The sequence below is a fragment of the Neoarius graeffei genome, chromosome 18 (assembly GCF_027579695.1).
Source record: "Neoarius graeffei isolate fNeoGra1 chromosome 18, fNeoGra1.pri, whole genome shotgun sequence".
NCBI classification, from domain to species: Eukaryota; Metazoa; Chordata; class Actinopteri; order Siluriformes; family Ariidae; genus Neoarius; species Neoarius graeffei.
In genome coordinates this window covers 46,495,926-46,508,928 of record NC_083586.1, presented here as the reverse complement: position 1 = coordinate 46,508,928, position 13,003 = coordinate 46,495,926, and the positions used below count along the sequence as shown (strand labels likewise).

General features: G+C 40.4%; 1 protein-coding gene across 4 annotated transcripts in view; it reads right to left on the bottom strand.

Moving 5' to 3' along the window:
• raph1b (Ras association (RalGDS/AF-6) and pleckstrin homology domains 1b) overlaps positions 1-13,003 on the bottom strand; it is a 214,239-nt gene that overhangs the window by 13,728 nt on the left and 187,508 nt on the right. For all 4 annotated transcript variants that reach the window (XM_060898934.1, XM_060898935.1, XM_060898936.1 and 1 more), the window contains 5 exons: positions 12,079-12,238; positions 10,836-10,957; positions 7,263-7,328; positions 2,558-2,701; positions 1,974-2,084 (listed from right to left, as the gene is read on the bottom strand). In XM_060898934.1, coding sequence (XP_060754917.1) covers positions 1,974-2,084; positions 2,558-2,701; positions 7,263-7,328; positions 10,836-10,957; positions 12,079-12,238 — 603 coding nt within the window. The remainder of the gene's footprint in view (positions 1-1,973; positions 2,085-2,557; positions 2,702-7,262; positions 7,329-10,835; positions 10,958-12,078; positions 12,239-13,003) is intronic.

Sequence of the window (13,003 nt, the reverse complement as noted above, 5' to 3'; positions counted from 1 at the left end):
GCTAAGTTTTGGCTGAACTGAAGTCCTACAGTAGCTCCAATAGTAACAATTTGCCACTGATTATCAGTGTTTTATCAGATTTCTATCTTGTCTTTATTAGTGTGCTTGCTCAAGTACACTATTGTTCTTAAGTTTACTTATTCTGCCTTATTACGACACGTTTTTTGGATCCACTACTCCTCCTAGGGCGTTCGAGATGGAGACACCGTTCCAACTCTGAGACATCTGGCCCGAAGTGGTGTAGTATGCTTGTATACAGCTTGTGGATCAACACACCCGTTCTCTTGTTCTTGTCGTTTTTCTTTTGTTTTTTTTTCCCCATAGAGAATGAATAGGGCTCATGAATCGAATCGTCCTACTCGGACACGCTCTATCGCAGATGCACCAAACCTCATGTGATACTTCAGGCCAACTCCCCGACACATACATGCAATCGGTTCTGACCCGCACTCATTTTTCCTTTCTTTTTGCTCATCCCTTTTTCCTCCATAGGCTTGCATTGATTTTTGGCCCCATTGAAAATGAATGGTGTTTCAGGAGAAAAACTTTCACTCTCCATCAATTTTTTTAACCAAGTGACCAAACTTCAAGAAACTTCACTTGATGCCTCAGGCCAAGTCCCCGCACAGATCCATCCCCTCATCTGAGACCTGCACTTGTCTTTTCCTTGGTTTTCACGCATCTCTTTTTACCTCCATAGGCTTCCATTGATTTTTGGCCCCATTCAAATGAATGGAGTTTTGCTCAGTAACACTTCACCACACATCCACCAAACTTCATACGGCACCTCAGGCCAAATCACCATCACACACATGATATCGGTTCTGACCCGCACTCGTCTTTGTCTTGCCTTTCATCCGTTCATTTTTTTCTCCATTTTGCCGTTAATCAATGGAAGCTTGACTAAGTCATTCCTCCCTTCCCCCATAGGTGATGATGCATTTGGCAAGGATCTGCTCATTTGAGACTGACAGCAAATCAACTTCAACTCAATGGCCACTTTATTAGGAATACTTACACGCACACACACTAGCAATTAGCATATAAGCATTCACGTGTTACCATGCTAGCTGTTAGCATGTTAGCCATTACGATATATCATGCCTGCTGTTAGCTCGCGAGTTGTTAGCATGTTCACCATTAGCATGCTATCATGAGAGCTGTTAACATGTTAGGATTAGCATGGTAGCATGCAGAGTTTGCATGTTTGCTGTTAGCGAGTTCGCCTGAGGATGTTAGCATGCTAACTGTTAGCATGTTAGCTGTTAGCATGTCACCCTCAGCGTGTTAGCATGCTAAAAGTTAACATACTAGCCATTAGCATGTTAGCTGTTAGCATGATAGCTGTCAGCATATTAACCTTAAAGTGTTAGAATTTTAACAAATAGCATGTTAATCATTAGCATGTTAGAATGCTAGCTGTTAGCATGTTATCTATTAGCAGGTTAGCATTAACGTTAGTATGCTAACTGTTAGCATGCTAGTTGTTAGCATGTTGGCATTAGCATGTTGGCATGCTAGCTTTTAGCATGCTAGCATGATAGCTGTTCTGCTACAGCTCAGCAAGCACACTTTGCATTTTCTCTGCGGAAATGCAGTCTAGTTTATACTTCAAACCTTACGTTCAATACAATACGTTCACACAAGTTCTTTGTAAACATTTTGAATTTTATAGGCTGTTACTGGAGACTTTTTGTAAATGTATAAAAAGCATGTATGGCATGACTAACAGCTAAATGGTGTGATATATGGCAAGCACGCAGATGGCTCTAATATGACAGTCCTTGGAGAGAACGGAAATGGAGGACTAATGGTATTGCAACACACAGGATGTTTTGGTGTCAAACCCAAGGGACAATTTACAGGCATACATGGATTGATCTGAATGCCAAAGTACAGGATACTGGCACTGAATGAGGTCTCTCACACACACACACACACACACACACACACACACACACACACACACACACCTTGAGGGCGAGGCAGTAGTCAGTGGGGGCCTTATACTTGCTCCGGTAGTTTTGTCCGTAATAAACATTAACATGATCCAGTTGTAAGAAGCACACCAAGTCTTTCGAGGCCTGGAGGAAAAGCAATAAAAGATGATGTCATTCTCTTTTATATTACTCCATTACAGTTATTAATTGGAATGAAGATAATGTGGCACTAGGGACATATAAATATATAAAAGTACGTGAAAAAACAACAACTACACCCTAAAGTGATCTCAGTGTAAATGTAAGGTAAACATGACTGTGCTTTGAGAAAAGATATACATGTATACATTCCCAAAGGGTTAAAGTAGACAGACACAGTAGAAGAAGCAGCAGCCTTTATTTGTCACATGCACACTCAAGCACAACCAGCATATGGTTTACACTATGCTAAGTGGCTCCATAAACAGGAAATACCACTGAGAAAATCATTTGGTTCACTGTCCCTTACACACATGGTGATGAAAATGAGCAATAAAATATGTAATCTCTCTCTCTCTCTCACACACACACACACACACACACACACACACACACACACACACACACACACACACTACCTTGGCCTTGCCCTTAGGCACAAAGTAAATGCCAGATGCACGTAGTAAGAAGTAGCGCTTCTTCCATGACTTTTTCCCATCGTCCTTCAGCCAGAGCACTCCCTCAATCTCAGGCACTGATACAGAGCCACCGCAGAAACACTCCTACACCAACACACACACTTCCAACATTAGCATTCATTCATAACCACGACAATCAGGGCATTAAATCATCAAAAAGAAGTGGATGGATTTCTTTCCATAAAAACGTCACACAAGTAAATTTATAAATTGAATAAAAGGATCACAGTGCATTACTGAAAGCTATGAATGGTTGCCAAATATGGATGTGTCTTAGGCAACCTAATTTATTATTATTTTTTAAAATTCAGTATAATTTTTTTTCTTTCGATGATTATCTATGTTTCCTGGATTAGGGCTCAGGACCAAACCAGGGACACTGGAGCTGTGTCGCTCACATATGAATCAATTCTTAAAGGAAATCAATAAGCCTATGTTATCTGGGTAATATTGTTGTATAAGTGTTAGTGTTTAAAAAAAAAAAAAAGTCATGTTACGCCAATTAACAATTATTCCACGAAATCGAGTCGTACATGAGCTGATAGCTGAGCGTAGCACTGCGTTGGCTATAAGCCATGTACGACGAGATTGAGTGGAATAACTGTTTTATTCTATCCACGTTCACTGGATTTTGAGAAACGGAGCATTTTTAGTTTTTGCAAATTTGATAAAAACTTTATACAAAATGACTGACAAAATAATTTCCGCTTAGAATGTAAACAAACTGGCGAAATGACGAGCAATTTGTGAAAAATACTATAATAATAATAATAATAATAATAATTCTTAAAAATATATATAATAAAAAAAAAAAGATATGTTCTTACCATCAAATAATTTATTCCATATTTTGTTGCTTTGTGGTTTTTTTTTTTTGGGATAGTTTTTATTTTGTCCTTGGTTGGTTCAGTAACACTCTGCTATTTTGTTTTTCTCTACTCACGGTATATGAGCCGATATCCTAGTAGAAGAATAGCCAATCAGAGCATGCAACTGCGCATATCCAGTGAACATGGATAGAATAATTAAATAATAATGGCTGGCTTTGAGTGGTATATCAGATATATTCCATTCAGCTAGCATGATATTGAACGAGTTGAAGATGAGTAGCTGAATGAAAAATATCTGACAGACCATGAAAAAAAGCCAGCCAATATTATTATTATTATTTTTATACATACACACTCTTCATATCAGCATTCTCGAACGCCGACGCTAGCTTACCCGCGACTTGGTGCTGTTAGTGTAGCAGTCCCATTACCTTCTAGCTGGTGTAGTGTTAGCGAAGGCCAATGCTAGCGCAGTCAAGCCGAATATTATTATTATTATTCCTGTGTAATTTACTTAGTTACTTTTAAAATCAACACTGCTAACTACAGTGGGGCAAAAAAGCATTTAGTCAGCCACCAATTGTGCAAGTTGTCCCACTTAAAAAGATGAGAGAGGCCTGTAATTTTCATCATAGGTATACCTCAACTATGAGAGACAGAATGGGGGGAAAGAATCCAGGAAATCACATTGTAGGATTTTTAATGAATTAATTGGTAAATTCCTCGGTAAAATAAGTATTTGGTCACCTACAAACAAGCAAGATTTCTGGCTCTCACAGACCTGTAACAACTTCTTTAAGAGGCTCCTCTGTCCTCCACTCGTTACCTGTATTAATGGCACCTGTTTGAACTCATTATCAGTATAAAAGACACCTGTCCACAACCTCAAACAGTCACACTCCAAACTCCACTATGGTCAAGACCAAAGAGCTGTCAAAGGACACCAGAAACAAAACTGTAGACCTGCACCAGGCTGGGAAGACTGAATCTGCAATAGGTAAGCAGCTTGGTGTGAAGAAATCAACTGTGGGAGCAATTATTAGAAAATGGAAGACATACAAGACCACTGATAATCTCCCTCGATCTGGGGCTCCACGCAAGATCTCACCCCGTGGGGTCAAAATGATCACAAGAACGGTGAGCAAAAATCCCAGAACCACACGGGGGGACCTAGTGAATGACCTGCAGAGAGCTGGGACCAAAGTAACAAAGGCGACCATCAGTAACACACTACGCCGCCAGGGACTCAAATCCTGCAGTGCCAGACGTGTCCCCCTGCTGAAGCCAGTACATGTCCAGGCCCGTCTGAAGTTTGCTAGAGAGCATTTGGATGATCCAGAAGAGGATTGAGAGAATGTCATATGGTCAGATGAAACCAAGATAGAACTTTTTGGTAAAAACTCAACTTGTGTTTGGAGGAGAAAGAATGCTGAGTTGCATCCAAAGAACACCATACCTACTGTGAAGCATGGGGGTGGAAACATCATGCTTTGGGACTGTTTTTCTGCAAAGGGACCAGGACGACTGATCCGTGTAAAGGAAAGAATGAATGGGGCCATGTATCGTGAGATTTTGAGTGAAAACCTCCTTCCATCAGCAAGGGCATTGAAGATGAAATGTGGCTGGGTCTTTCAGCATGACAATGATCCCAAACACACCGCCCGGGCAACGAAGGAGTGGCTTCGTAAGAAGCATTTCAAGGTCCTGGAGTGGCCTAGCCAGTCTCCAGATCTCAACCCCATAGAAAATCTTTGGAGGGAGTTGAAAGTCCGTGTTGCCCAGCGACAGCCCCAAAACATCACTGCTCTAGAGGAGATCTGCATGGAGGAATGGGCCAAAATACCAGCAACAGTGTGTGAAAACCTTGTGAAGACTTACAGAAAACGTTTGACCTCTGTCATTGCCAACAAAGGGTATATAACAAAGTATTGAGATGAACTTTTGTTATTGACCAAATACTTATTTTCCACCATAATTTGCAAATATATTCTTTAAAAATCAGACAATGTGATTTTCTGGATTTTTTTTCCTCATTTTGTCTCTCATAGTTGAGGTAAACCTATGATGAAAATTACAGGCCTCTCATCTTTTTAAGTGGGAGAACTTGCACAATTGGTGACTGACTAAATACTTTTTTGCCCCACTGTACATACAACGAAGTAACCTGACAGCCAAAATTCTCTCAAAATCTTACGCTTTTAAGGAAGCAAACCTGGCGGCAATGTTTGTTTACAAACTGTCACAGTCACTCGCTAGCGCGGAAGGTTTACATCTCCGACGTGTCTCTTTTCCAGTTTTTCGATGTCCGTTGGTATGTTTTTCTCTTGTAAATATGCATGAAGAATATCTAATGAAGTTTTACTTGCCTTTCAGGTGTTCAGCGTATCTTTAGTTTCAGTTTTCAGTTTATTTATTTAGTGCTTAAACCTAGCACTGGATTAGCCTCGTGTTCTCTCTTTCCTGGCTGACAAAGAAATGATTGTGCGCATATGCAGCAAAAAAGTTGTCATTGGATCTTCGCCTGAGCTCTGACGTGTGATGTCGTGTTGTCTTGACAACGTGTAATATTATAACAATATTGCATGCTCATTCTCCATTAGGGAGATATAAGCATGCAATATGATGATAATATTGCATGCCATCAATAAACCCACTAGAAGGGAATAGAATACATGCTTTTATTCCATGGGAAAAGTATCCTGTATGTATAATAAATGTATGATATGCCCTTTAGTTATAAGACCATTTTTCATGCTAATATTTGCACATCTGATACACTAGATCACGAGACTATCATGATAATGCAGCCTAGCTAGGACTGAATGAAGAGTGCAAATAGTGCTCCTGTCTCCGCTCGCTCTCTGTTCGATTTCTTAATCTGTATACTCTGGCTCAAATAAATAGGCACGGCCATCAAATTCAAATACCTCATCTGTATGGTCGTAATCAGCTAACTATTGCAGCATTACTTTGGAAACAGACTTCTTCACAAATTCTGCATAAACATCACAAAACAGCCCCCGTGCGATAACCGACTACATGCGCTGAACGTAGCGCTGCGTCAGAGACCGGAAGAAAAGAAAGGTACAACAATGAGTGGAGAAACAGGCAGTTATTTTCTTTTTTTTTTTTTTAAAGATATTTTTTGGGCTTTTTTTTCACCTTTATTGGATAGGACAGTGTAGAGACAGGACAGGAAATGAGTGGGAGAGAGAGACGGGGAGGGATCGGGAAATGACCTCGGGTCGGAATCGAACCCGGGTCCCCGGATTTATGGTATGGCGCCTTAGCCACCTGAGCCACGACGCCCCCAGGCAGTTATTTTCTACAGTTTCTTTACAGTTATTGAGGTAAACAGACACAGATGCATCTTTATAGGGATCCTTTCCATGTTGTCAGACATTTATAACAACATTATCAGCTTGTCAATGACGAAAAGAAGTGATTTACTTTGACACGGAGGATTGCCCCATAAAATTGCATTGTATAGCCATTTTGGGGTTACAGGTTATAGCGTTCTAATGCAACACTGGATCAATTTCAATCGTTTTTATGCCTAGTAAATATTTGGATCCAAAGATATAGAAAAATAGAGCCCAGGTTAAAAAAATCCCAGAATTTTCCTTTAAAAATTATGATACACCGCTTAATTATGATACTCTGAAGTCTAAATCAAAATATCTGCCAAGAGGATTCGGGTAAAAACATTAAGATGAGGGTGGACGTTATATTAGTAGTAGTGGTGGTCCACAGGATCACATAACACAGTTGAATCTCATTATTAATATATTAATGTATGTGTGTGCGAGAGAGACCTCCAGCAGTGCCTCCTTGTTTCGGTCGGCCATCTCAGATGTCTCCTTTCTTCCCAGTAGGTAGTTCTGGAAAACATCAGGACCAGAGAAATAAGTGTGACACACAAAAAAAATGATATCAGAGAGCACACCCTGCATACATCAGGTGTGCAAGGCGTGTAAAACGAGTAAAACACATGAAACGCACCTTAGTTTTCAGGCTCTTAAAGGTAGACGACCTTTCAGATTTTTCAACTGTAGGTCATAAAAAGAATTTTCCCCGACACCCAATTGTTTTTGTTTAGTGGACCGAAAGCTACTGGATTCGAATCACAGCCTTCCAATTTTATCAGTTTTTTTAAAAATACAACCCCAATTCCAAAAAAGTTGGGACAAAATACAAATTGTAAATAAAAACGGAATGCAATAATTTACAAATCTCAAACTGATATTGTATTCACAATAGAACATAGACAACATATCAAATGTCGAAAGTGAGACATTTTGAAATTTCATGCCAAATATTGGCTCATTTGAAATTTCATGACAGCAACACATCTCAAAAAAGTTGGGACAGGGGCAATAAGAGGCTGGAAAAGTTAAAGGTACAAAAAAAGGAACAGCTGGAGGACCAAATTGCAACTCATTAGGTCAATTGGCAATAGGTCATTAACATGACTGGGTATAAAAAGAGCATCTTGGAGTGGCAGCGGCTCTCAGAAGTAAAGATGGGAAGAGGATCACCAATCCCCCTAATTCTGCGCCGACAAATAGTGGAGCAATATCAGAAAGGAGTTCGACAGTGTAAAATTGCAAAGAGTTTGAACATATCATCATCTACAGTGCATAATATCATCAAAAGATTCAGAGAATCTGGAAGAATCTCTGTGCGTAAGGGTCAAGGCCGGAAAACCATACTGGGTGCCCGTGATCTTCGGGCCCTTAGACGGCACTGCATCACATACAGGCATGCTTCTGTATTGGAAATCACAAAATGGGCTCAGGAATATTTCCAGAGAACATTATCTGTGAACACAATTCACCGTGCCAGCCGCCGTTGCCAGCTAAAACTCTATAGTTTAAAGAAGAAGCCGTATCTAAACATGATCCAGAAGCACAGATGTCTTCTCTGGGCCAAGGCTCATTTAAAATGGACTGTGGCAAAGTGGAAAACTGTTCTGTGGTCAGACGAATCAAAATTTGAAGTTCTTTATGGAAATCAGGGACGCCGTGTCATTCGGACTAAAGAGGAGAAGGACGACCCAAGTTTTTATCAGCGCTCAGTTCAGAAGCCTGCATCTCTGATGGTATGGGGTTGCATTAGTGCGTGTGGCATGGGCAGCTTACACATCTGGAAAGACACCATCAATGCTGAAAGGTACATCCAGGTTCTAGAGCAACATATGCTCCCATCCAGACGACGTCTCTTTCAGGGAAGACCTTGCATTTTCCAACATGACAATGCCAAACCACATACTGCATCAATTACAGCATCATGGCTGCGTAGAAGAAGGGTCCGGGTACTGAACTGGCCAGCCTGCAGTCCAGATCTTTCACCCATAGAAAACATTTGGCGCATCATAAAACGGAAGATACAACAAAAAAGACCTAAGACAGTTGAGCAACTAGAATCCTACATTAGACAAGAATGGGTTAACATTCCTATCCCTAAACTTGAGCAACTTGTCTCCTCAGTCCCCAGACGTTTACAGACTGTTGTAAAGAGAAAAGGGGATGTCTCACAGTGGGAAACATGGCCTTGTCCCAACTTTGAGATGTGGTGTTGGCATGAAATTTAAAGTCACCTAATTTTTCTCTTTAAATGATACATTTTCTCAGTTTAAACATTTGATGTCATCTGTGTTCTATTCTGAATAAAATATGGAATTTTGAAACTTCCACATCATTGCATTCCGTTTTTATTTACAATTCGTACTTTGTCCCAGCTTTTTTGGAATCGGGGTTATAGAACAATTAAGGAATTTAAGGCCGCGTAGCCGTAAATTCTCCGCTATTTTTTTCTGCTTCACCATGACCCAATTCAAGATACTACGACATGCATTACATGGTGGGGTTTCCCTGTTCGCACAAGGCATTGTGGGATACAAATTTGAAACAGGAGAGAAAAATGGAGGACGCGAGTGTGCAAATGAAACGTGAAAGACCAACTACAGTAACAGAAAACGAGAAGAAAAGACGTTCTGTTATATACGAAGGAAAGGAAATGCAGGACCAAACTAATAAATATCGGCGCTCAGCGAGCACCTCGGTGTGATCAGCTGTTCGTTTAGTGATAGAATGACGGAACTGTCAGTGCACGGTCAAGGTAAACCTGTAGATGGCAGTACTGCAACACTGTGGATGCCAGCTGCTGTAAAACCCAAAAGAAGAAGAAGGTGGTAAACCTGCGCATGCGCACACGGACTTCCTCTGTCTGCTTGACTGCGCGAAGCGAGCGATTTCATGCACATTATTTGCTTTAATCCCCTCAAATTAAATAACTTCCCACCCACAGAATGGCCTGATATTTTGTGAGATATTACAGAAATAAACACATCACAATTACCAAATTTCAGAGGGAACTAAATTCCACTGATTTTATGAAATCGAAAGGTCGTCTAACTTTAATGGTCTCGATTTGGAATACTTTAGGAAAGGGTTTGTCAACTTTGCGCAGGTCTATGGAAGGAACACTCGACATGCGAACATGAAGATTATCCTGGCGCGTTTTTAATCGTTCAATCGGTGATAAAACGTTTGCGCTCAGTGCTGCAAAACTGTGGAAATCACTTCCTCTGGAAGTAAAACAATGCAAATCTCTCGCAGCGTTCACAAGCGCCACCAGGACTGTTTTTCCATGAAAACTATGGATCAATGTAAATAATTTTTGTTCAATTTTATGACAGACTTTTTCTTCCTATTACTATTGTCATTTATTTCTTTTTCGTTAACTGAGAGCCACGTGTATGTTATCTACAGGATATCAGGTGCTACACTACCGTTCAAAAGTTTGGGGTCACCCAGACAATTTTGTGTTTTCCATGAAAAGTCACACTTTTATTTACCACCATAAGTTGTAAAATGAATAGAAAATATAGTCAAGGCATTTTTCTGGCCATTTTGAGCATTTAATCGACCCCACAAATTAATGTGATGCTCCAGAAACTCAATCTGCTCAAAGGAAGGTCAGTTTTATAGCTTCTCTAAAGAGCTCAACTGTTTTCAGCTGTGCTAACATGATTGTACAAGGGTTTTCTAATCATCCATTAGCCTTCTGAGGCAATGAGCAAACACATTGTACCATTAGAACACTGGAGTGAGAGTTGCTGGAAATGGGCCTCTATACACCTATGGAGATATTGCACCAAAAACCACACATTTGCAGCTAGAATAGTCATTTAGCACATTAGCAATGTATAGAGTGGATTTCTGATTAGTTTAAAGTGATCTTCATTGAAAAGAACAGTGCTTTTCTTTCAAAAATAAGGACATTTCAAAGTGACCCCAAACCTTTGAACGGTAGTGTATCTCTCAATAAAAATGTCATCCATCCATCCATCCATCCATCCATCCATCCATCTCTCTACGTCTCACCTGTGGGTTCTTGAAGAGTGCATACTTCTCAATACGCTCGATGAACATGAGCTTGTTCTGGCTGTCTCTGGTCCAGTTCAGCAGGTTCTCCACTAGGTTCTCATGGTCCTCAAAAATACGCTCTGGAGGAGGAGGAGAAAAAAAAAAAAAGAATGAGTGTGAACTGAAATTTACTACTGCCAGAGGCACATTATTTTGTGCTGCTGCTTCTCTTTTACATTCAAATTAATTGGCTTTTTCCCCCCCACCAGGCAATTAAATACTAAGTGCTAAATAAGCAAAGCAGAACATCTCTACATACAGTAGGATATTTAACAATTATTCCACGAAATCGAGTCGTACATGAGCTGATAGCCGACGAGGCGCGCAACACTGAGTTGGCTATAAGCCATGTACGGCGAGATTGAGTGGAATAACTGTTTTACTCTATCCACATTCACTGGACTTTGAGAAACCAAGCATTTGTATTTTTGCAAATTCAATAAATAAAAACTTTATACAAAACGTCTGACAAAATCATTTCCGCTTAGAAATGTAAAAAAAAAAAAAAAAAAAAAAAAAAAAAAGGTGAAATGACAGTAGCAATTTGTGAAAATGCTATAATAATAATTCTTGGGGAAAAAAAAAAAAGATATGTTCTGACCATCAAATACTTTCATTCCATATTTTGTTGCTTTTTTTTGTATTTCTTGGGGCTTTGTTTTCAAGTAGAGTTTTTATTTCATCCTCAGTCAGTTCAGCCAAACACACTGCCATTTTGTTTTTCTCTACTCACGGTATATGAGCTGATAGCCTAGTAGTAGAGTAGCCAATCAGAGCACGCGACTGCTCATATCCAGTGAATGTGGATTGAATAAAGTAAGATATATAGTATGACAAAATAGGCAATATAAATATAATATATGATGCAATGCATGACAAACTAAATAATCTGCATTTATTAGTCACAGAAAACAGGATTCAGTCTATCAACCCTTTTATATTGTTCTTCCCCAAGTTCAGGCTCACAGCCAGCGAGTTAAACAGTCGTGTCATGAAGCACTTCTTATACACTGACTGCTCTTCAGCTCCACAAGTAGCAGGACAGGGCTTGTCCATGATAGCTAACCGGACACTATTCTCCTTTCCACCAACACTTCTACTGGCTCGAGATCTAACCGATATGTTCAGCCTGGTAAAGTGTATCTCCATTCTTTATACTAGACCACAGCTTGGAAGCTGACAAGAAGATGAGAGCAAGTACCCATCTGTAGCTCAGTGATGGTCTCCACCAGAGCCCAGTCAGGACTGTATCCACAGTGGGACTTATCCAGCAGGCTGTCCAGCACCTGCCTCACACTCTGCCGCTCGTCCACCATCATCGTCTTCGAGCTCTCGTCCGACATGTGCACGCGGATCACCAGCTGGGGAACAGGAAGAAGAAGAAGCAGAGCTTATCAAACTACTGCTAATTGGTTTGTTTATTTTACTTAGACTTTAGCCTTCACCCTCTTGCGTGAGGTGGGAACTGAATCTGATTAAACCAGAACGTCAAGGACATAGTAGCTCATCTGGCCTGGCATCAAAACAACCACAACTACCAAAACATCAAACAGAACTGAAGGGACAATGTGAGAGAGGACCAACCTCCACGACACTGTTTACAACAGCAAAATCAACAAAGGACTAAATTTTGTTCCTTAAGGGAAGATCTACTCAAAGCATCGATCAGGGGTGGGTTTCCCAAAAGCCTCTTAACACTAAGAGGATCTTAATTAGGGAGAGAGAGAGAGCATTCGTCGTGCTGCTCGCTCTACCATTTAACAATGATCTTTGTGCTACGATGCTTTTGGGAAGCTCAGGCCAGAACTGAATTCACATGATAAATGAGAGAGTAGATAGAATTCTAGCCAGAAGAAAATGTTTTAAAGGAACAGTCCACCGTACTTCCATAATGAAATATGCTCTTATCTGAATTGAGACGAGCTGCTCCGTACCTCTCCGAGCTTTGCGCGACCTCCCAGTCAGTCAGACGCCCCGTCACTCCTGTTAGCAATGTAGCTAGGCTCAGCATGGCCAATGGTATTTTTTGGGGCTGTAGTTAGATGCGACCAAACTCTTCCGCGTTTTTCCTGTTTACATAGGTTTATATGACCAGTGATATGAAACAAGTTCAGTTACACAAATTG